Source organism: Lepidochelys kempii, chromosome 11 (assembly GCF_965140265.1).
Source record: "Lepidochelys kempii isolate rLepKem1 chromosome 11, rLepKem1.hap2, whole genome shotgun sequence".
NCBI lineage: Eukaryota > Metazoa > Chordata > Testudines > Cheloniidae > Lepidochelys > Lepidochelys kempii.
The window spans coordinates 18817347-18842806 of NC_133266.1; the positions used below are offsets into that span (position 1 = coordinate 18817347).

General features: G+C 40.6%; 1 protein-coding gene across 1 annotated transcript; it reads right to left on the bottom strand.

Annotated features, from left to right (window-relative positions):
- Positions 1-1013: 1013 nt before the first annotated feature.
- MCM6 (minichromosome maintenance complex component 6) lies at positions 1014-25433 on the bottom strand. The gene is made up of 17 exons (XM_073305360.1): positions 25108-25433; positions 23624-23770; positions 22536-22646; positions 21568-21817; positions 19885-20050; positions 19656-19801; positions 18003-18153; positions 17176-17317; positions 15665-15806; positions 15391-15498; positions 14744-14899; positions 13766-13894; positions 13017-13178; positions 11235-11370; positions 10793-10960; positions 7376-7515; positions 1014-1561 (listed from the first exon to the last, which is right to left on the bottom strand). Exons 1-17 carry the CDS (start codon positions 25203-25205, stop codon positions 1448-1450), a joined length of 2466 nt encoding a protein of 821 aa, XP_073161461.1. The 5' UTR covers positions 25206-25433; the 3' UTR covers positions 1014-1447.
- Between the last annotated feature and the right edge of the window lie 27 nt (positions 25434-25460).

The following is a 25460-nucleotide window of genomic DNA, read 5'->3' on the forward strand; positions in this document are numbered from 1 at the left end:
TGCTCTACATACTAGACACTGAAATGTAAGCACAATAGTTATATGCCAATTGATTTATTTTATAATTATATGGAAAAAATGAGAAAATAAGCATTTTTTCAGTAATAGTGTGCTGTGACACTTCTGTATTTTTATGTCTGATTTTAGAAGCAAGTAGTTTTTAAGTGAGATGAATTTGGGGGTACGCAAGACAAATCAGACTCCTACAAGAGGTACAGTAGTCTGGAAAGGTTGAAGACCACAGGCCTAGGACATAAGCACAGCCCCAATGGCCACTGCTATTCAAAAGAATACAATTTCACACACAGTGTGGGCCCCATTCACAAGTCGGCCCCCCACACACCAAGAGTGGAATCTGTGTGGACAATCACTCAAAAAAATATTTGTTTAGTATTTTCCATCAGCCACAAGAGATCTTTAGGTCCCTACACTGCCTCATTCATTGTGACTGTATCTTTACTTCTTTTGAAGACAAAGCTAAACAAGAAGAGTAAAAATTACCAGTTGCTCACATTTGTAATTTTCTTTGCCTTTTTTAGCATCTGTCAGGAGGTTCTCATTGCACAACTTCATCTGAGCAAAATAGCCTGAGATTTGATTGAAGGACTGAAGGTTAAAAATCTAGTTACTAATTCACAGAAGTCCACACCATAAGAATCCACATTCATCCTGTGGCTGTAATTTTCTGCCAGTTCACAAACCAGGGAGTATACCAAAGACAAGACTATCTGCCCTAATCAGGCATCATCATATTTTGGACCTGTCTCTGTTTTGACTGTTTTACTTTAAACATGCAACAAAGTATACCTTAAAATAAATTGAAAGTCAGATTTTCTAATTACCTGATATTGGAAAACCTTCTATAAATAGTGTCAGCTAGACAGTGAAGGTAAAAGCTTGTCTGAAATACAAGTGTTTATACTATTTTCAGCTTGCAGAGTAGAGTAAGAGGAAAGTTCGTAAGTGAAATAGCACCCAGTCTCAGAACAAAGCCATCCCCCAAGACACCCACAGACATTTAACAAATTTTTATTTATTTAATAGGAAAAACAGAATTGTAAAAATCTACATCATAAAATCTCACTAACAGATACTAGAGAAGAATGGTGCAAATTTCCCCACTGTTAAAAAAGCACCTGGATAGCTCCATGCCGAAGAGATCTCATGTTGCCTTACCTTGCCTTGTTTGGAAGAAGATCATTAAAAAAAAAAGAACAATAACCCACAGAAACATTATATAATGTGTCACTTATATAAAACCACGTTTCAGGAATGCTGAATATCTATGAAGAATCATGTATTACTAAGAGTACTGCTCCACACCACAATAAAGTGTTCATACAAATTTAAGAATTTAGCTATACAGCGAGTATTGCAACAATGTACAAAGAATGCATTTCCAACATGCAATTAACAAATTAAGTCCTACTATGGTATGTTACAACCCCTAGTCTTCCAGCTGATAGTTGGGGTTAACTACCAGGTACGGGTCTTCATCAAAGCTCTCTCCTTCTGCGGAGCCTTTTAGCCCAGTGTGGGTGAGTTCTATTAGAATGTGGTCCTGAAACAGACACAAAAATCGTTACTCACACAAAGGCTTAAAGCCTTAATATTGAATACAGTTATTTTTCAAAGATAATTCTAATGCAGTAAGTGTTTGTTCTTTTTTAAAGAAAAAGTCAACTCCCTTTTGCACTTCACTTCATCTTTTCCCTCACCTCCCTTCTGCATGTTTCTATCTTAAGAACTTATATGGTACCCCCATTGCTATGATATCCAAGTGCAGATGCAGTAACTGAGACACAGATTTCAACAGGAGTCTGATGCCTAAATACTTTTGGGGATCTGGGTCTAGGCAACTTGCCAAGAGTCAGAAGATGATTGTGGCGGAGCAGGGAATTAAATCCAGGTCTCCCATAGCCTAGTGCTCTAACAACTGGATCAGCCTTCCTCCCAAGGAAGTGGTTCACTACCACTTTTACCCCTTTAATCCTGCATACCCTTCCTTATTTCACCTAGTCCTCATGCTACCCAGACTCCATTGTCCCCTTCTCTCCCCACTCTTCCATTGTACACACTGTCTGCTTCAATTCTCCCCTGCAGAGAAACAAATTCCACAGGCTCTCTTCTGGTAGTTTTTCGCCTCTTAGAGCAGCTGACCCTTCTTATAGGCAGGGCAGGTAGCACCACCTATTATTAAAAGTTGCTCAATACTTTCCTTTATAAGAATGTTTAAGCCTTAGCCATCTAAGCTGAAATTTTCTTTGCCGGGTATGTCTCAGATGAATTTTTATTTTGAAAATTTCAGCCAAAATGGTTCAGCTACTCTCAAAAATGAGACGGGGGGAAGGGGGATTTTTGGTTTATCCATGTAAAACATTTTGGTGACCTTTTATTTGAACAGTTCTTGTGCCTCATAATTTGGAGTAGGGACTTGAAATTTAGGTGCTAGGGATTTGTGCTTTGCTATCCCTAGGAAAATCTGCCCAAATTTGACCAAGTTATATTTTGCGGGGGGGGAGGAGAAGAGTGGATAAATTCACAGTTCCTACATGCTCAGTAAAGACTTCGATTTTAGCAGCTAAAATCTCCAAACTTTCCATCTTCTGAGGACAGCTCATACACGTGCCTGGACTGCTCGTGCTCCATCCTCACAGAGCAACTGAGCATGCTCCATCCGGTCCGGGGCTAGGGGTCAAAACAGAACTTTCCCTGTAATGGCTGCTCCAAGTGGAGGTGGAGCCAGGCAGTGGAACTGAGGGCAAGGAGCCTGCCTTTCCTGTAAATTCAATGCCCCCCTTCTTGGTACTTAGGCGGTATGGAGGAGAAAGTCAATTGACTCAAATGCAGAGGAGACAAGAGCCAGACCAGGAACAGGGAAAGGAGCAAATCATGACAAGGAGCCTAGTGGGACTAGGGGCGGGTGGGCTGGCAGGTAAGGCGAGAGAAAAGCTGACCTGGTATCCATGGGGAGCCTGGAGTTAGGGGAGACAGATCTGATTAGTCAGAGGAGAACTGGGACTGGGTGGGCAAGAGAGACTAGGCCTGGGATGAGAGACCTGAGAGAGACAGACTGAGACTGGGTAAATGGGGAGAACAGAACTGGTACAAGGAGTCAGGTGTGAGGAATATACTGGACAAGTTGGAGGGAATGGGGCAGGAGTCTGTGCTGACTAGAGCTCACTTCTCTCCAGAGGCTGGAATGGAACCCAAGATTCCAGAGTCTCACGATTTGTTTGATGCTGGGAAATCCCTGAGAAAGCCACTGGAAAAGCGTGTATCTCATCCCTCTCTAATGCTGGTCCACACAGAGGATGACAACCTACTCTTGTTACCAGTTATTCCATTAGCTGAAATGGCTGAGGTCAGGGTGGAAAAACTAATGGTTCCAACTCTGCTGATGAACCTCTTGGGTGTCAATAAGACATTGAAGCCTGTTCAGCCACATCTTCACTGCTATGTTTAAGATGTGATATCTAGATTAAAGCCAATACACACAGGCTTACCTAAACTGGAGTAGTATGTCCAGTTTTGGGGTCCCCCACTACAGAAAGGATGTGGACAAATTGGAAGGAGTCCAGCTGAGGGCAACGAAAATGATTAGGGGGCTGGGGCATATGACTTAGGAGGAGAGGCTGAGGGAACTGGGCTAATTTAGTCTGCAGAAGAGAAGAGTGAGGGGAGATTTGATAGCAGCCTTTAACTACCTGACGGGAGGGTTCCAAAGAGGATGGAGCTAGGCTGTTCTCAGTGGTGGCAGATAAACGAGGAGCAATGGTCTCAAGTTGCAGTGGGGGAGATATAGGTAAGATACTAGGAAAAACTATTTCACTCGGAGGATGGTGAAGCACTGGAATGGGTTACCCAGGGAGGTGGTGGAATCTCCATCCTTAGAAGTTAAGGCCCAGCTTGACAAAGCCCTGGCTGGGATGATTTAGTTGGGGTGGTCCTGCTTTGAGCAGGGGGTTGAACTAGATGACCTCCTCAGGGCTCTTCCAACCCGAATCACCCTTTCAGTTGCAGTGCAGACATGCCCTAAGACACTTTACACTATTCTGACACTGTAAAATTGCCTTGAAGTGGACAAATTTATCCACTTTAAGAGGCCTCTTTTACACTACCAGAGTAGTGTAAGTGAAAATCAGGCCTGAAATTTGTATACTACCTGCCACCATTACAAGTGTCCATTTATTGTATTAACACAGCACTACTTCACCCCTCTACAAGTCTCAGCATTGAAACCAGCTATAGTGATCTAAATCCAATCTTGTTAATCTAGAATCATGAAAATTAATATGGAATAAGGTACAGTGTGAATTTAAAGCAAATTAACTATTCTTGATTAACTCCATTTGTGGACACATTTATTCCAGAATACTGGGTTTGCCTTTTCACAAGGTTTCATTGGTCACTTTTGCCTCAGCAGCTGGGACAAGCTCTTAGCCATTTCAGCTACAAGGATAATAGACCAGATTGTTGTACGTGGTCAGCTGTCGTATAAACACTCTCCAGGCATGTTCATCTTATGAAGTGGCAGCTATTGGTGGCATTAAGATAAATACCATTTTGTTTTCAAAACCCTGAATATGCTGATGACACGGCTTTGTTGGGTCGGTTTGGTGAATCGCTGCAGATGATGGCTGATCTGGTTGGGCACAAAGCAACATGCACTGGCCTCGTTATTAATATGGAAAAAAACCAAGTCCCTGGCCATTATCAGCCCCTAGCATCTGACTACAACTAGCTCAGTATTAAACTGCCTAGTCAGATATTGGAGTAGGTGGCAACTGTCAAATACTCAGGAAGCATTACAGACCACATGGAAGATATTCACAAGATGCGGATGCTCATATCAGCATCAGTTGCTGCCATATTCCAGGCCCTTAAACGGCCTCTATGGAGAAATTGTGACAACAAAGTTTCTACAAAGCTGTGTATCTACAGGCCTACAGTTACACCAACTCTTTTGTATGACAGCGAAATTAGGAATGGGCACTAAGGAAGGCTGAAGAGCACTGGATCAAAGTGGTCTTTTCTCATAGTCTTGGTCATTTGCTCCATATCAAGTGGCAGGACAAAATCAGCAATGAGGATATTCATAGCCAAACCCAGCAACTACCTTCATCAGCACTGGTTCAGTTTTGACAGCTTTCTTGGTATGGATATATTATTAGCATGGAAGACTAACGAATTAAAAAGGCTATTTACCATGGAATGCCCCTACATGGTTGGCAATCACATAGTCACCAAAAACTTCTGTTGGCACAATAAGATTGCCAATGACACAGAGACTGAACAGCCAACCCATTTCTTGCTGGAGATCAATCTGGATGGCACTTGATCTGCAAGGAGGTTACGTCCCTTTAGGATTTGCCTTGAGGATGACTATTTCAGAATAAGAGTGCCTTATACCAAATTAACTTAATCTATTTAGTCAGGAATCGTTGCCCTCCCAAGATAGATAAATCCTAAAAACAGTAACTCTTGGCCCTGTAGAATTTACATAGCAAGCCAATTTAGCAACATTTTTACACTGTTTTAAGTAGTAGACTTGCCTGCCCCAAACGTTGCCATAGTGAGAAGGAGCATTTCTTGCCAAGTATAGACCAAGCAGTACTTTCTAGTTAGGCTTTTGATTAAAACTGACTTCTCAGCATCCCTCTGGCAGCTGTCGTTTTAATACAGAGAGAAGAGAGATATAGAAAGTCTAAATTTCCAGAGAGCGAGTTACGCCACCATGGCAGAGAAACTCAGGAGTGAGGACTGTGACACTGAGCCAGATAGGGTTAAGCAACTAGCAAGCTAAATGACCTAAATTCAATCTTTAAACACATATTAGAAAAGTATATAAATGGCAACTAGGGCTATTCCTTATAAATAGCTAACATAGCCACATAGATTAGAGCTTTGAAATGCAAACCCATGTTGTTAGAGAATTAGAGGTAATACTGATTGTGTTTACTTATATCTTGTTAGATGTTAACCATGTAAAGAGACTGTTCCTGTCTGTTACTATATCTATTGATTCAGAGATCAAAAGGGAATATTAACATTTAGACAGAACTGGGATATAAGAACATCATTGACTATATTTCTCTTTGAAGTTTGTAGTAAACTGTTTCTCAACTGCTTAATGGATAATTACCTTATGCTGATGAACGTAACTAGTTACCTGTGTATACATAGGAAATAGGTTACTTTAAAGCCAATGTTCTTCACCCAAGGAATGCCTGCTGTCAAGAAGCTATTGATGGCCTGCCAGAGAACTATAAAAAGAGCTCTTGGGCCCTGATCCTGTTATCTCAGATTTGCTTAAGCTTCATAAGGGGAAGTTTGAGTAACAAGACTGAGGTCCCCAGCTCCAGACTGGGTCACCCCAATATTGGACATTGGACTCTGACCTATGGAACTAATTCTGAAAGAACTCTTTGCATCTCTAAAGTTCACCATCTTTACTATGAAACTAACCTAAGGACTCTATTTATGTCTGTATGTGTAATGCTCTTTTAACCAATCCTCACTCTCTCTTCTTTTTTAATAAACTTTAGTTTAGTTAACAAGAATTGGGTGTAAGCGGGTCTTTGGGTAAGATCTGAAATATTCATTGACCTGGTGGGTAATGTGTCTGATCCTTTGGGATTAGCAGAACTTTTTATATGACGAATAAGATTTTCAGTAACCCTCATTGTATTTGACTTGGCTGTCTGGGTAGGAGCTCAAGGCTAGGTTGCTTTAAGAAAACTGTATTTCTGGCTTCTGGGTAAACCAGTAAGGTATTGGTGAAGCTATTTTGTTGCTGGCTGGTGAATCTAAGTATCAGAATAACCACCAGTCTGGGGGACTGTCTGTCCCCATTCTTTGCAATTTGCTTTAACTGAGCAATCTCAGTGTGGCCTGCCCTAGAACCGTAAATCACAAGAATATTTCAGCTACATGGGCAAAGGGAAGGGGAAAGTTCCATTCCTCGGGAGGCTCACATTATTTACTGAATGCCTCAAAAGACACTACAAGAAAAATAGCGGCCCTAGAAATTGCAGTCCATGAAAAGCTTCAGGGAGTATCACTGCCTGCTATTAACCCTTTCTTGTTTGCAATTCAGCAGGACAAAGGAAATCTACTAATACATGGAAAAAGAAAGAATGTAATACCTAGAGCTTACTCACACCCACTCACCCCTTTTCTAGGTCCTCAGCCAGTAATTCTGACATTCCTTCCATGACCGGAGTTTTAACAAAGATATCTAGGTATTTATACAGCACCAATTATTGGTGCCGCACACAGAGATACTGTACGTTCCTAACTTGTCAAACATACCAACAAAAAAACATTTATAAGCTAAAAACCCTTTAAAATATCCATGCAACTGCATACATACATAGTGTATAAGTCGATGAATGATTCTCTCTATGATCTTCTTTCTATTTATAAGCTCTTCTTCAGACTCTATTTCTGATTCAATTTCCTTTAAGTACCAATTAATAAGATCACTCTTCTTTAATGAGGAATCATCCTCTTCTGCAAGGAAAAAAGAAACCTAGATTATTCTAGTTACAATGCCAATCCCCAGATTGCATAAACATACAGCAGCAGGAGGATACTAATCAAACTGTCAAAGAGAAGGCTTAGTATAACATTTACAATGTTGATAAGAGAAACCCAAAATAACTTCTCAGATTATTTGTATCAAGGAGTTTTAATTTTCCAGGAAATGAGAGGTGTCTGATGACACATTACATGTCAGAATCACATTGGAGTCACATTTAGACTGAGAATTGAAGCTCTCATTTCTATCCATCCATGCAGCTCACAAACTAAATAAGCTGTCTGGCAAAAAACATCAGCTTGAAGATTCAAAAGGTAAGAAGCAGTGGCAAGCAGCGCTGTCCAGTTTCCTCAAAGTAAAGCCAACGAAATGAAAGCATTACTGTTCTGCCCAAAAAGGAAGAAACTAGTGTCTACTGTAATAACTGCACATTCTGTCTACCTATAGTGCTTTTGCAGCTTTAACTGGATATTGCAGTCTTCATTTCCAATCTTAATTTTTTCTGTAGGATTGCTATATTATTGTCAAACAGCTGCCATGTTTCACCCCAGCAGTGACCTCATTTCAGCTGACATATTGTGATCCACAGTGCTGTGAAAATGGGCCTCCCACTCAATTCATTAAGACAAATCATGCAGCCTTTCTCCCAACTTTCAAATCAACACTCTTTGGTTTAGATGACTGGGTATTAATGAACCCAAAGTCTAACCTAAGAGAAGTTTCCTCATGCGATTTGTGTGAACTTGGTTTCTGAATAGGTTGTACTGTCTGTCAGGATATTCTTCTTGTGTCCTTTTACCACAATCATAGGTTTCTCCAGCGTTGGGCACATAATATGGCTTGGTCTGTAGCCCTGGTGAGATCTTCCATGGTGCACGGTTCCTCCAAAAGCTGGCAGACCAACAAATGGTGTGTGTTTCACTGGAGTCACATGTGTCTGGATCATTATCATAGCCCCACTTCTGACCTTCCAGCTCTTGTTTGGAAGCTAATTAAACATCTCCTGGTCTATCAATCTTTCTCTGTATCTGAGGGAAGGTGTTCGGCAACATCAATGTGCGTTTTGATATCCTTGTTGATTATTTTGAGCTGTGTGCGCTACATTTCCAGTCGCGTAGCTGCTGCTGATTTTTAAGCAGTTCTGTTGCTGCTAGGGAGGCCATGTATCAAAATGTAGCAGATGTCTGGTATCTTCAACCTGTCAAAATCATTCAATTTTGCTTGTGACCACTCTCCTGATATCCGGTGGAGCAACTCCAGCAAGCACATAAAGGCTGTTCATGTTTGTTGGTTTTAGACACCTTGTGATGTAGCGGCAGCTGTCATTCAGTACAGGATCCAGCTGCTTTGCATGAGCCAATCTTTTCCACATCAGACTTGTGTATTTGGCCCTCAAATAGTGAGGTGTAAGTGCAGTGGCACTTAGGATTCAAAATGGGGAACCATCCCCACAATTAGCAATCTTTCTGGGCACGAATTTTGCCTTCTCCACCTGTGCCTTGAAGGAGAAAATGTGGCCTAGCATCACTCCACGGTAGACAGGATTCCAACAGTGGGCAAGTGATATCCCATTCCTGATGATGCCGAGTTGTCTCTACTGGCCTCACGATTCCAAAAATTGAAGAAAAGGACTTACATTTTGGCTGTGCTGGCGTGCACTTGATTCTCGGTGTAACAGACCCCAGACAGTGCTGATGTTTGCGTAGCTTTGATCTGGGCAAGAGCCATGGCTTGGGCAGAGACACCTAGGTCGTTGGCAAGATAAAAATTGCTCTTGCCAATTGATCCAGAGGTGGTGCTAGCCTATTGGGGGCCTTAAGCAGATGCATTTTTGCCCCCCACAACGCATAATAAAAAGCTAATAGCCCTTGAGCTGCTCGGGCCCTAAGCAACTGCTCAGGCTGCTTATCCCTAGCACCAGCTCTGAGTTGATCATTCACATAGATGCTGAGAAGTATTGAGAAGAGTATGCTCCCTTTTGGTAGGCAGTTTTTCTGTTGCCACCATAGGCTCCACTTGCCGTGTTATTTGATGTAAAAACATTGGTTCTCTAGTAAACATCATCAGTTGTACAAGTTGGTAACCTTTCATCATGTTGTATATTTTAGTGAGGAGACTTCAGTGATTTATTGTGTCATGTGCTGCTGGTCGGTGCTATGTTTATTGACCCTGTTACCATACCATTTTCAAAGCCATCTTCAATGTATCGAGTGATGTTCAGCATTTGACAGGTGCATGACTTGCCTGGGCGGAATCTAGCTTGCTCTAGGATTAGATCCTTTTCAACAAGTTGTGACAGGCGGTGTAGGATGAGATGCTCTTACAGTTTGTGGAGATGACATAGTAGTGATATAGATCCGAAGTTCTTCAGCTCCACTGTACCCTTCCCCAGTTTCAGGAGTGCCACAACACATGCTTGTTGCCAGATCTTGGATACTTTGTATGCGTCTGAGCAACCTAATTAATCAGTTCTTTATTGCTCGTCCAAAGCATTTGATTTGTTCAGTATGAACGCTGACTAGGCCAGCAGCTTTGCCATTCTTAAGGGCATTAATTCCAGAGGTTAATTCAGTATACAAAAGTCTCCTGCTCTTTTTGCCACTTAAGCTGCTTAGGTTGTTTGTTCAGTGCCTTACCATTTTCTAGGAGACGTTGCTTTGCCTTCCTTGGGTGGTTATGCTTTCTTCCTGCCGTGGGTCATGTCCATACTTTCAGTGAGATTCTGCCTTTACTGCTGTTTTTCCTTCTTTAGTGCAGAGACCAGTTCTTTGCCAGTTGCAATGATATCCTCAGTGAATGGGTCTTTTTTGAATTTCTGCTTTTATTTTGTGTACCGATCGGATAACTCAGATGTTAGTCCTGGCAAATAATTTGTTCTGCAGTCTCATGAAGTATGCTTCGACACAATACATACTGCATTGACAAACTGTTTGTAATTTTCTAGTATTGGTTCGATCTTTCTAACCAAGAGCGTTGAGGTCACTGGAAAAGCCCTTTCATTCTGCTGTCTTAAAATTAAAGTCATGCTGGAATGATACTGAATTTGGCATTATGGCTTCATTGATCTGAATGGCAGTGGGCCAATGCTGCGAATGTGGAATCGGACCCAAACTAAGTACGTTACATGAACCAGCTATGTTATTGCTGACAAATGCCAGATCAGAGTTGTAGCCCTGCACTACAATATAACCAAAGAGTATCTGTGATGATGTAGCCCATTCACTTTACAGTTTTTAAATTAGTTCTTACCTTCTTCTGCTTTCCTGAGGTGCAGCACAATGAGGTTAGAGATTCGGCGGTATTCAGAGAAGCCAAGTTTCATGGAAGCCTTTGGGGCTGCATCTTTGTTTGCATCCTCAGAGTGGTCACTGATCCCATTCACAAGGCCGTTGCCACCTGTTGGAGCATCTGCACCGTCTGCATCAACAATTTTTATGAATAAAGTTTAATTAGCATCGTTACGCTGATCTAGAAGCTGAAGCAGTGTGACTTTCCCAAGATCACAGCAAGACAGTGGCAGAATTAAGTACAATCCCCTACTCAAGCCACTAGAGCATGAGAAAGTAGGGACAGAGGGTGAAGCAGAAAACAAAAGAACAGATGCACTGTGTCAAACAATTAAGCACTAAACATTGGAAGGTCCATCCTCCCATTCACAAGCAAAGCCAGAAACTGTCAGCAGGTGACTTACCATCGACTCCATCTTCAGCCTCCTGATCCTCCATTTGCTGTTCGTCATCTTGGTCTAAATTGACATCTGGAGTCTCAACTCTGATGATAGATTTGTTTAATAACCTGAATGCTTCTTTCACATGTTTTGGATGAACCTGGGAGAGATTTGCAAAACATATTCACGTGTTCAGAACCTAAGAACTGTATTTCAGATTGTGATTCTACCCTGAGAAGTGACTAAAAATGGCATTGCAGAGGTCTCCATAGTCACATTTCACTAATCCTACCTACATCAAAAGGAGTTTTGTTTTTTTTTGCCAGCCCCAGAAACTCACCCTCAGCTGACAACCAAGGTGGGTTCTTTCTCTCTCATAAAATTGCCATAAACTATAAGGATTCTGAAGGCCAAACTATGCCTCTGACAGCTTGTGACTTTCAGAAAATTTGCATAGGATTACTGAGGAATAAATAGCCTGCTGATGGTGAGTTTTCAGGGCTGGCAATTAGAAAAGTTTTTGTTCAAACTGAGCCCACATAGAGAACATCGAGACAATGGACACGGAGTCCCACAATGACATTTTTATAAGGTCACTTAATGACTTTTGATGGGACATCGACCCTCAACACGACAAGCAACATTACCTAAATTACAGGTAATCCTAACCTTTTCTTAGAAAGTGACACTTTTATTATTCACTAGTGGTTTTTTTGCACACTACTTGAAAAATAAAAATGTAAACTCGCTTGTTTCACTTTCAGGTTTCCAATAAACCAACACAATCCTGTGATGTTTGACTGGCAACAGTATTCAAGAATGTTTATAATTGAAGTGTGTTCCCCTTGGAACCAGAAAGAAGTTAACTAGAATCATCTTCATTGGCCCGACTACAGGCTGCAAGGTTTGTTTTTAAAAACTAAATTTATCCAAAATCTGACCTGACAAGCATCTTTAGAACGTAACTAGCAGACGTGTTTTGGATATCCTATCAGTTTAGAACAAAATGCATCAAATTCAAACAGTAATCGGTAAAATCATGTTAATCCTATATTCACACTGAAGCAGATGGGTTTTTAAACTGGGATTAGATTATGGAAAAAAAAAAAAATGTAGTGAAGTTTTCCAAATCCCATCCATATAAGAAACCACATTCAGTAGATCTGAACAACTGCATAAATATTATCATGCATGTTCTTTGGGTTCCCTAGACTTGGTTCCCCCTCACTGAGTTCAAATACACACAGAGGCTCTGCTGGGCTCCTTATACTTGGCAATCCGTCAGTGAGGCTTAGATGTGCTGCCGGGTGCCTCCTTCTTGATTGGGGGTAGAAAAGAGTGCCAACATCTCCCACGCCCACTCAATCACAAAGACAATGGAGCTATACCTCAGTATATTGTGTAGATCTTCATAATATTGTCCTTCTCCTTCCTTACATGTTTTGATGAGCAGTGAACATTTATATTAATATTGCCAAGCATATGAATTAATATCCAATCAGGCAGACCACATACATCTCAGTTAACTTTGAAAAGGTGCGCCACAGTGTACCTCTACACACACACACACACACCCCCCACATCATCTAGAGATTTTTTAAATATGGGAGAACAAGGCAGCAGCATGAAAGAGGAGCCGACATGCCATACAACTGAGTACTGGGCCGAATCGAGACCTTATTTTAAGCTGGGGAAGAAAATGGCCAGGAAAAAGTAAATTCAGAGTATCACTGTCAAGTTTCAAGACCAAAATGCTAATTGCCTTTATGCAGCTGTTTAAAAAATTTTTTTAAATCTACGTGTTACCTCATCACAACAGTGCATTCGGGCCATAGCTTCAGACAGTCGAATCATGCTTTCCAGTTGTCGTACTGTGATTCTCCAGGATGACTTTATAACTCCAGAGCCATCCCGTTGACGTAATCGTTTATACTGCTCAACTATGAAGTCCTCTGACTCTTTAGAAATCTGATTGAAATAAGATGGTACATTTGTTCATAATGAACTGGCATAAGCATACTGCTTCCATTAGTGGAACTTCTGAAAGTTCCACTGCATAATTCTAAAAGCCACTTTAAAGTTGAAATTTGGATAAACAACAACAAAGAATTTGCTTCAGTTATGTTCAAATTTACATTTTTCTATGTGCAGTAATCTTTCAAAACAAAAAAGTTGTTCAACCCAGTTGTTTGATTAAGCAACGAGTTGCTAAACTCCAAATTACCAGATACTGTTGAGGCAATGATTATTCTCCCACACCCAGAAATATGAATTGAACACAATGAAGCTCTTCATTTGCTTTTGGTACTGACAGACACTCATCTCAAGTTTTAAATCAGTTTTCAAGCTGTGCTGTCTGGGGCTCTGGCATTTATAAGGAGAGCAAGTGGATCCAAAATATTCCAAGCTTCCACACCACACCTTAATTAACTACTATACTGTGGGATCAGTTCATTGATTTACTCCCTATCTGCACAAAGAAAGCATGAAGTAGAGTAACTTCAGTTCCTTAGACCTTTCTGTATTCTAAGATAATATATAAAAAGTAAAGTTACCTTCGGTTTAAACTGTCTTGCAAATAGCAGGTACCTTCTGATATCATCTAATGAGTAGATACGATCAACGGATTCTTCTATTCTGGAATGCAGATCCACTATGCGCCTGGCAATGGCATAATCTGTAACCTAAGAAGTCATTGCTTTGTTAGATCATTCTCACTTAGCAGTGAAGCCATCATCAACTTAATACACAACAGGGACACGGTTCCTTCAGTTCCTGCTCTCCCATTCATGCCCTTAATGACAGCTACTTTTTCCAGAAGCAAAACTATCAAAACTCTATGCCATAGCACACGACTGGAAACATTAACAGTTTTAAAGAGATGGAAGAGAGAATAAAAAACCCAAATGAGACTGGCCATGACTTTTTGGAACTTTACTTTATGAATAATGTCTTAGCCAAACCAGTGGTAGACTCAGGAACTTGGCAGTGAGGGAATTCTAAATTCTCTTGTCCCTTCATCTCAGACTACTTTTTGTGTATTCGATCAACTCAATTCTGATTAGAGTGTCAATCTTAGGGAAGGGTACAAAGAAAGGCATCGCTTTCTACATCTCATTTTCTTATTATTTGTATTATCATAGAGGCTAAGAGCCACAGTCACTGATAGGAAAACCATTGTGCTAGACAGGGTACAAAAAGCAAAAAGACTGCAAATTCTATGGGGTATAAGGCTGCCTAAGATTACATAAAAGATGGATAGACAGACTGACAGGGGAGTACAAGGAAACAGATAATATGGTAAGCTGTAGTGTCACCACACCAAGGCAAATACCATGTGGACTATAGGCAGCAGTCACAGCTTCAGTGACCAGCCAAAGCACAAGTTAAATCAAACTACTAGACATTTTAAAGGTCAACATCTTAATGAGCACAATTTGTACAGTAGATTTGTATTTCCAGCCTTGTAATTCTGTAGAATGCAGAGAGAGTCCGAAGAAAAGGCTACTGACAGCTACTGCCCCTGCACTTACCTCATTACATTCATCCACAAGAATGAAGAAGAGATCAAATCTGGACATGATGGGAGCTGACAGATTTATGTTCTGTTTCAGAGATTTTGATCTGTCATAACGCCCACCAACTGGGTTTGCTGCAGCCAAAATGGAGGTCCTGGCATTCAGAGTAGCCTGACAATGAAAGAAGAAAAAAATTACCAAAGCTTTAATGTGTGACATGTCACTGTCACTTGCTAAAGGAACACAACAAGTTATGGCTTCTCTTCGAACTGGTAGGTATAGAATTTAGCCATCTGTCTGCTAATGCAGCCACATACTTTGCAATATCCCCATTGATATAGAGGGAACCTCTACTGACAGCAGAAGCACAACAAAAACAGAGGAAACGATGCCACAAAAGAGTTTTGGCTAACTAGTACTTTTCCCTGATATATAGTTCACATTAAAGGTAATCATTTTAACAGTTAAGATAGTAGTATCTGAAATATTGCAGCAGGCACTTTTTAATTATTACAGAAGGCTCAACGCATTCAGGATAGGTTTCTTAGTTTTACAGATAGCCTTCCTGAGCCTCACTTTCCCCTAAGTAACCTTTAATTAAACATATATGTTACAAATACACAAATATGCATGCACACTCTGCAAGGAATGGTGCAAGTTACCTTAACTCCTGCTTTTGTTATAGATATAGTCTGTTGCTCCATTGCTTCATGAATGGCAACTTGATCTCGTATATCCATTTTGTCAAATTCATCAATGCAACAAACCCCCTAAAACAAGAGTATAGAAATAAGATCATCCAACTTCTACAGCAACTAGACCAGAAAAGACAAAACTTTTGCAAAATTGTATAAAAAGTGAATCAAAACAACACAGGGAATTACTGGAATCCTACTATTCTTAAATGCCACTTCAGATTTTAGTTAGTGGACTTACATTATCTGCCAACATCAGGGCTCCTGCTTCGATGACAAATTCATGAGACTCCTCATCTTTCACTACAGCAGCTGTTAGACCAGCAGCACTGGAGGCTTTCCCGCTGGTGTACACAGCACGGGGACTGAACTCCTCTACATGTCTGTTGGAGAGGTACCAATAAGTGATTAGTCTGCACTAACTATCCACTTTTGTTAGAAATGTTGCAAGAGGTGCGGATACAAGAACTTTTACACAGTGATGCGTTCTACGTCTCTATCAGGCCAAAACAGTACCTATTCTGTTCTTTAAAAACAAGAAGATAAAACTAATAAATCCAAGTAAATGTAGTCTCACTAAAAGTTTTTATTAAAGCTAATGTTAAAGTTATCTAATACACAGGATCAAGAAAGAGTGTCTATATATCAAAAGTATAAACTTTGGTTTAAAAAAGTCATAAAATGCATATAGTACATAATCTGCAATATCCCAAATTTAGGTTAATAAATTTAACAATACAGTTTAGATATTAGCATCCAAATATTTAGATACATCTCTCAAATGTTATACTAAGAGTAGCTTGCGGAAAACAAATATAGCAGTGAGTGTAGATTATCCCTCAGTAATTGAGAATTTAGGATAGGCTGTTCCTTACTAAACACAATCCACACAGCTACTTTCCCCGACATGTTCCGAGTGCTATGTCTCTAAAAATACCTACTAGACCTCAGAAGTAAAGTATACAAATCTTACAAGTGGAGGAAAAAACACAGGTATGTTTAACAATTGTCAAAGGCCTCACTGCAAGTCAGTGTAGAGCTGGAATTAGAATTTAATTCTTCCTATTCCAAAATCTATGCTCATTCCTCTAAACTATGCTGTGAGTGGAAACCCCATAAAAATAATGCACCAAATATTGAACAATAAATTTACTTGTTTATTTTCTAAAAATGGGTAGCATGAACCATGGTACTATTATTTCTGCTGTAAAGAGAAATAAAAATATACTGCATTTATTACTCAAATTCTGTCAAAAGCAACACTTGTTACCAGATTTGTCAAGCACCAGTTCATTTTTGATATCTAATGTCATCACCACCACATTGTTCATATGGTGTAGCCAACAAAGTTTATTGTTTACTTCTGTATGTCAAAAATATTCAGTGATGTTTGCATGGTTCTGGAAACAGATGCTCAAATAACTTATTCCTCTTTACCTGACTTAAGGCTGAACAAATATGCTGCACAGATACGCCTCAAGCATGGCTTGACTCAAAGATTTATTTTTTTTTTACTCTCTGGGATACAGTAAAACTTGAAGGAGGAGAAATATTTAAGCCTTACAAGATTAACTCAACTACTTGCCAGTGCTCCTTAAAGTTCTTGACTACACATACAAAGTACTAGCTTAGGAGGCAAATGCATTGCCTTCCCATATGCATTAAGTGCTTTACAACTTTCTCCCAACATACACTCCTAGCTCAGGTTACAACTGGCAACATTTAAGTGCTGGATTTTAAAGAGATGCTTACTTGAGAAACTGACTCTTGGCTGTACTTGGATCCCCAACAATGCAAACATTGATGTCCCCACGCAATGAAGTGCCTTCTGCAGTTGTCTTCGGAACTCCTCCAAAGAGCATCAGTAGAATCCCTCGTTTCACTTCATCATTACCTGCCCCATAAAGAGAAGTTCTAGTGAAGGCCCATAATGGAGCTTTGGGATGTTACACTTTGTGTAGATAAAAATTCTGCCCAATGGAATTTTAAAATCTCATGTCTTTGAACATGCACTGGTAACAGCATTTATATGCTTGATGCAATTTCACTGTAGAGAAAATCACAAGGAAGATGATTTCCTTGGTGCTATAGTGGCCCCAAATCTTTGGACAGAAATTCAGCTGATCAACTTCTTCAGAAAGATAGGGGAACCTAAGTGAATTCACAAGCAATTATTCTGAGCCAGTGTCAAAATGGCTTACTATCAAATTGCAGCTATTATCTGAACAGTATTTCACATACTACATTCAGAAGAGAGATATGTGAAGTCCTATCCCTTGGATGTTCTTAAGAGTGTCTATATCAGACAAAGTTTGCATCCAACTGCTAGGCTGTAGGGTTTACTGAACAACTAGAAATAAAGAGGTCACCCTGTGATGGAGATTACTGTTCTGATTGCATTTCATTCAGAAATATTAAATAAAAAAACATCCTCTTACAGAGCACCATAAAAACTAGACAGGAGGATTTGAGATATTAGTTACATGTCTTCGACCTACCCCAACACATGACTAAATAGCAGTAGCGGACACTGTCAAGAATACAATCTGCTCACCCTGCCATAACAGCTGGACTCTTACCATGTACAGTAGGGAAGAGGCTGGTACAGAGATTGTGGTAAAGGTTTTTATCCTGGCTCATTTCAAACACCTTTTCCCATTCCTTTACAGACATCTGGTTTTTAATACTCTCTGCAGTCTGTTCCTCATCTCGGAGCTCTTTTCCACCAAACTAAACACAAATTAGAAAGTAATAGTGAGGTAACTTGATACAAATGCAAAGTATAGCAGCTACTGGAGAAGAAAAAAAGAAAAGAAAAAAGAAAAAAAACTATAGGCTTGAAATCACACAAGCTTAGCACGGAGAAGAGAAACAAGGTTTTTGTTCCATGGGGGCTTGTTTAACAGGGAAATCAAAAATTGAGGAATTTAAGTTTTCTTTTTTTATTTCCATGGAGAAAATACATTTGGAACATCCTTTTCTTTTCTAGTAATACCACCGAACCCCTTCACTCCCAAAGCAATGGAGCCACATGCAGCATTTTGCACATAGCAAAAGAGAATTCAGTGGTGAAAGGGGTTTAGGAGTCTGTGCTAAAACTGTCCTTTTAATTCTCTAATGAAATTAATTACAAATGGAAAGCATATCACTAATACTAGAGGAAGGATACTTCTGCTTTCAGCAGATTTAGGAAGGATTCAAATGGTCTTTGTGCCTATGAAGATGTCAAGTTGCTGGTGGAATTATGCATCATAACTCATGTGATGCTAAAACTTAGCCACAGATAGTTTTTTAAATTGTTTTTAGTTCATTTGTATGTGGGAGCACCCAAAGATCCACAATTTCAAGATCAGGAGCTTGGTTTTGTTCATGTCACCATTTAAGATGACCTTAAGACACCCAGGAGGAGATGTTGGGAGAGGTGGGCCAAGATGTATAACTGGATAGAAGGAGATGGATCATTTACTACCTTCTTATTTTAAAACTCGACAGTGGGCCAGATAGTTACACCTCTGAAGTATAAGTGCAGGAGGCGGGACTACTCTCTAGTAACCCCTTCAGGCCCAAGTATGGTACTGCAGGTGCTCCCTGCCAGAGTCTGCAAGGCTTGGCTGCCCGCTTGGAACAGGGCAGTCTGTGCTGTAAACTTGGTGTCAGTCTCTAAACTGTAAGTAACAAAACAGCAACTCAGGTTTCAGCTGTCTGTACCTTTAGACAAAGAGGAAAAAAATGCAACCTTAAAATGTATGTGCTTAGCTGCAGTGGTTAGGGCAAGGCCCCGATGTGAACCTGAGTTCTGGGTTATCCCTGAGGAGTTCCTCCTCTGTCCCAGTCTCACCCAGCTCTGCCCCTGAGCAAAATCAGGCACACCTTAAACGGCCTGCTGGTTTTTGAATGGTCAGTATTTCCTTTTGGCTGTTCCAGGCCCCTGGAGGACTATCTTGTTGGCTTGCTTAAACTGAGTGGATTTTCCTTGTGCAGGGAGTGTCAGGACCTTGATGTCTCTAGCAGGGGTCAGAAAAGGTCCGACAGACCCTGTCAAAGACAGACATGGGAAGAGAGACTTTGCTACATAAACCAAGATGGAAGAGGAATAGAACAGTTGCAACACATCAGATCCAGGGCAAAAATCATAAACAGATATAAACTGAAGCCTCACGCTCTAGGAGAGGCAAAAAACCCACAACTCTCTTCAAGCCAGATCTTTAAGTCTATTTTCTTTCAATACTTACCCGTGGATTTGTTGGAGCAACGTAACATGCTAGGAAGACTAGTTTATAGGACAAATCTCTGATGCCCAGAGCACGAAGTCCTCTGATTCCTTCAGTTTCATAACCCTCGGTACCACTGACACGGGAACCAGTTTCTGCACGCACACCTGCCACATGAACAAGAGTCTTAACTTTGTTTCAAGTAAGTACACAGGACAGCTTAAGTCACCATTTACAGACAGCAGTGTACCTGGGGTGGATAGCTGAGCTACATCAGGCACAACGATCAGCGATCCTGTGAAGTCACACTTGTCACCAGCCTGGGCTGATTCTACCGCTTCAGCACGCAGGATAACTTCTACGCTGCGAGGAATGCTTCCTCGCGGCAGTTCAGCCTGCGTTTCCTGAATGCGAACCTGAAGAGGAAGAGAATATTAAATGCTCTGCCAAAACTGACAAGTTACTTTAAATTGTTAAAAATGGATTTCTAAACTTAGGAGATCTAATATGTGGGGAAATGGCATTTGCCCTCTGGAAACTTCATTCATAACAAAATCATGCCACTTCCTTTTAAATAAAAGAGAGGTTACTATTTAAAAATATTCTACTGGAACAGAGGATTAAGGATGCTGGAAAAATTGGACAGGGTGCAACGGAGAGTCACAAAAATTATTTGAGGGCTGGGGAAAATGCCTTGCAGTGACAGACAAAGAGATCAATCTTTTCCTTCCTCAAGAAGAGTGCATAAGTTAATTTAGGCCTGATCTAAACAGTAAACATTGTAAAAAAGGAGGGTGTATTGATTTAAAAATCAAGGCAATTTAAAACGCCAAGCAGAAAGCCTCAATTTAGGTAGATTTTAATCAACTTTTCCATTTGTACTTCAGTTATTTTCTAAAGAAAGAAAATATTCACATTGGTTAATATAATCATTAGAAAATCATGTTGATTTACAACTAAATAGAGCCTTTACACTAGATTTAGTACATCTTTTTGCTTCCTAGGAGGGTACATTATAACAATATACATTGATTTAAGCAATTATATAGCTTAATATTTTCAGATTCTTATTAATGTGCATTTTTAGTATGTTAGAAAATGGTGAATGATATATTGCTTATTTATTAGATAATTTTTTGTTCATGATTTGTGTCAAACTGTATTAGGACAGTAGCTGGAATGTAATCAAACACAAAACAGCATATTTATTTTTCATTTAAAATATTTTGAGAGACTATACAAGTGTAGGGCTTAACATGTTTTGTATTAAACTCTGATTATAAATAGCTTTACTTTTTAAAAGAAAAAATGTAAACAAAATTAAAAAAAATCATTTCAATTTTTAAAAATACATATTATTATATACATTTTACCCTAGGAACAAAACAAAAAAAAATTAAGTGCAAAATATCACTCTCATTGAACCAAGTTTTAAAAAATAAGTATTTCAGCATAGAAAGAGACAAAGGCTATTGTTTTTTAAAAGCCTGCTAAAATGGGTTGGCTTTGCTCATCTGAACCAGTCCATATTAAATATAACTCAGTCATAACCAAAGTTAATAACTGTTAATAAACTCTGTTGTAGGTGGATAGAAAAAAGCCAACAGTATATTTGTATATTTTACCTTGCTTATTATGGGAAACTGACATTGAAGCTCTCCTGCCTTAAAATTTGTGTTTTATTTATAGAAGAATAAAGTATCTCAGTCTGAAAATTGCTTTAGTCCCACCAGTAACTTCAGACACTTTTAAAAATACATCTTCTGAAGATAGAAAGCAGCCACCTATAAGTTCCAGTGCCTTATGTTAGGACTGCAAAATATCTTACTCCATGTAATCAAAATTAAATGTGGACTAGTGGCAGTAGCACCTTCTAAATATGCAGAAAGCATTAACTCATACACTCAAAGTTCTAGGGAAGCCATGGAAATACCTTTTGAAAGTCAACAAATCTTGATTTGTTTGTGTCCAGCAGGAATCTCCTTCTATTGGCACAGACTGGGTTTCTGCAAATGTTTGGCTGTGTATATTTAAATTGCTGCTCCACATCTTTTATCACTGTCTGACAGTCTAGACACAGGAAGGTTCCACTTACAAGCTCTGGATGAACTGGATGGGTACGTACCACCTGTCCACTAATACGCATCAATGAGCCAATTCTGGCTGATGTCAACTCTCGAATTCTGTTAAAAATATCAGATTAATAGCCATTCAATTCCTAGGTAACTTGGCATTCCGCAGTTTTATACCCCATTTCAGCAAAGTACTTAAGCACTTAAGATAAATATGTGCTTAAGTTCTAAATAATACAATGGAATCTAAACACATGCTTAAGTGCTTTACTTAACTGGGGTCGTTAAGAGCATTCAGTACCACACCAACGTAATTCTAGAACAGACACGTAATTCTAGAACAGACACGTTACTGCCGATATCATGCTTAGCATTAATGCAAGTTGCTCATTTACTCTGTGTTTCTAAAATTATCTGTGATAAAGAACATAATCTGGATGATTTCTAAAGTTTAAGTCAGCATTACAAATGTATGAGAGTTGTGTTTTGAAAAAAACAAAACATGTTTTAAACTGATTTAAAAATAGACAAGTCACAGAACGCTTGTCTATTTACAAGCGACGGAGGGCTTGGAAAATATTTCTGTGGAAGACTAGATGTTTTTCTAAAAGATATGCTCTAGGAATTATTTTGGGGAAGTTATCTGGCCTGTGTTACACAGGACATCAGATTAGATGATCACAATGGTCCCTTTCTGGTTTTGGAATCTATTAATTTATTCAAATTTTTACTGCTCCGTCCTGTGTTTATTGTTGTCAGATCTTCTTTATACTACATCTGCTTAGTCCAGCTCGATGTGTTTCAACTATGAAATGAATATATATCCTACTTATGTCTGGTAGGTAGATCCTGGAATGCAACATAAAAGTCTTTGTTTGGAGGAACATTTCCATGGTCTCTGGCAAAAGTCTTCACTGCTCGACACAGATAAGGATAAACTCTGAAATACAGGAAAGAATTTCACATTTTACAGAAATTACACAAAACTACTTTCCCCTTTACAACCAGTCAAATGTCTCCCTCATATATGTGTAAGCTTTGGCTTACAGCATGCCAGGACACATGTAAGCAAGTATAAATATGCCAAATATGAAATATTGTGATATACCACAATTTTGCTCTTCATTCGAAAAAAGATGTTTGGGTAAAGCTTATTTCACTACTAAAGGGCACGTCTTCACTTCATGTCTTTAACGTGGCTTGTGTAGTTGCAGCATAGTGCTGGGAGAGAGCTCTCCCAGTGCTATTAAAAAAAACCCACCTCCGTGAGGGCAATAGCTTCCAGCGCTGATGCACTCTCTACAGTGGCACTTTACAGCGCTGAAACTTGCAGTGCTCAGAGGGGTGTTTTTTCACACCCCCCAGCAAGAAAGTTGCAGCACTGTAAAATGTCAGTGTGGACAAGCCCTAAGTCTTCTTAGCCTTAGGATCAAGCTTAGCCTGAATCAAATGTTGAGACTAGAAAACAGCAACTAGCTCAATAAAGTATTTTCAAAGTAGCGAGTACAATGATGGGTGGATTCATTTAGTATTTCCATACTGACAGGTTTCAGAGTAACAGCCGTGTTAGTCTGTATTCGCAAAAAGAAAAGGAGTACTTGTGGCACCTTAGAGACTAACCAATTTACTTGAGCATGAGCTTAAAGCTCATGCTCAAATAAATTGGTTAGTCTCTAAGGTGCCACAAGTACTCCTTTTCTATTTCCATACTGTACATCTAGTATTCCCCACAGCACAAACGCAATTGCCTATTTGCCCCATGTTTGGTGATAGTTCTGAACACAGCACCTGAAGTGGGCAGAACTAGTAATGGGGCCAGTCAGCAGAAAGTTCTGATGTAATGGGGGGGGGGGGGGGAGAGAATGTTTTTCACTGTAATATCCAGGTCATGGTGTCCAGTTCTCACATGAACCTTACCTGTAGAACTCCTCCTGGACAGTTGTAGAGAGCTGCTGATTGAACTGCTCCAAATCCACAAAGCTCACAATTAACGTGTTCCTCTCTGGGCGGATTAGCTCTTCAGCATCATGCAAGTATTTGACTTCCCCATCACTGTTCTGGAATCTGAAAGGGACAGTATTTCAGGAGAAAAGTTTTGCAGTACTGTATAGCAAACAGCAACTGAATACAGTTCTTCAGTGCCCTGTGTAAAGGGGGTAGAAGAAAAAGGCCATATACCACTAGCACTTGCAAATGTCACTGCCAAATATAATTTTCCTCCTGTCCCTTTGTCCACTGATCCACAAATGGGGATTTCAACATGAATTAATACAACTGGATCTGTATTTCACATACCTGGTTCCCCAGACAGCATATTATTTATAGTTTAACAATGACCTGCACAGGTAAAACGTGTTTTCTTTCTTTATGATTGTTACAGATTATATGAGGAATAGCACCATGTGACAGCCTTTGTTTTTGATTGAAGACCCCTTGGACGACTAATCTGAACCTCGAATGTGAAAAATGAAACTTAAGCAACCAAAAGATGAAGGAATCTTCGACCACACTGTACAAAGCTTCATTAACAGCTATTGAACAAATATTCCTGATAATAACTTGGAAAAAAAAGCAGTCTCTAGGAAAATTAAAATAACCCAAGGGAGACCCACATTCTCTCTCACAAGCCTTAGAAGAGGCTCACTATTCAGGACAATGAGGTATTATGGAGCACCAAATTTAAATGCAGTTCAAATCCAGGCCAAAATGATTTTGGCAGTCTTGCTAACAGTAACCTTTGTGTGTCACATGTGCATGATCGTACAGGAAACGGAGGGTACAAAATAAAGGCTGATTTCTGTCAAGCGTTAGCATTGTCTGTGCACAGCTACCCAAATGCACAGAGCAAAGCACTGTGAGTAAGGTACAAGGTGAGTAAGGTACAAGGAAATCTCATATAGAATCTAAGAATTTATTAATTTGTAAACCCTCTTGGATTATACTTTGCTTTAACAAGGGAATGTTCAAACAGAAGTCAACCAAGAGGGAAGGCACTCTCCCCCCTCAGGTCAAACATAACGGACACCAACCAGTTGCAAAAAGAGAGCTTACAAAACAAGCTCAGGTGTGTAGGGTTTTAACGAGGAGAGGCAGCATCAGTGCAGCGAGATGCCGAGAGACTTCAGCCCCCGTCAAGCAGTCGCAATGACCCCGGGCTCCTCCGCCCGGACCCCGACGAGCCAGGACGTTCCACCCCGCAGCGTCCGTGCCTTCAACAGACCGAGTTACGGGCGCTGGGGAGGCCTCCGGGACGCCGGGTCACAGCCAGACCGTGCACCTCAGAGCAGCCGCAAGGCCGCCTGTGCACCGCCCCGTCCCCCGCCAATTCCTCGCGGCTCCTGCAGGGAACATCTCCGCCCCGGCGGGGGGGGGGACCGCTGCCGTTGCGCGGGGGCACTTACTCCTCCAGGAAGTCCTGGAACAGCTTCTGGCACTTCTCCGCCACCTCATCGCGGAGCTGCTGGGGCGCGGCCCCCGCATCCCCGGCCGCGAGGTCCATGGCTCGAGCTCAGCCTTCCCACCTCCACCGACCCAAGACGGGCTACACGAGCAACTCGCGCGCCACGGATGGAGCCCCACGTGGCCAGCGGGCAGCGCCATCGACCAATCAGCGGCTGCCTCTCCCCGCGCCCCGCCTCTTCCGAATGTCCCCGGCAAGATTTTCGCGCCAAAGCCGACAGGGCCAACAGACAGAAGGAGGCCATGTAAAAGGGGAGGTGGCGATTAAAGGGGAAGGTTGCGAGTCGGCGGACGC

Bases quoted from the DNA above. Each gene is read 5' to 3' on its own strand.
- MCM6 (XM_073305360.1), bottom strand. From the start codon at position 25,205: ATGGACCTCGCGGCCGGGGATGCGGGGGCCGCGCCCCAGCAGCTCCGC. The intron at 15,499-15,664 runs GTAAGTCCACTA...CTCTTGTTTTAG, and splicing joins CCCTGATGTTGGCAGATAAT to GGGGTTTGTTGCATTGATGA. The intron at 10,961-11,234 runs GTAAGTCACCTG...TTGTTGATGCAG, and splicing joins GGCTGAAGATGGAGTCGATG to ACGGTGCAGATGCTCCAACA.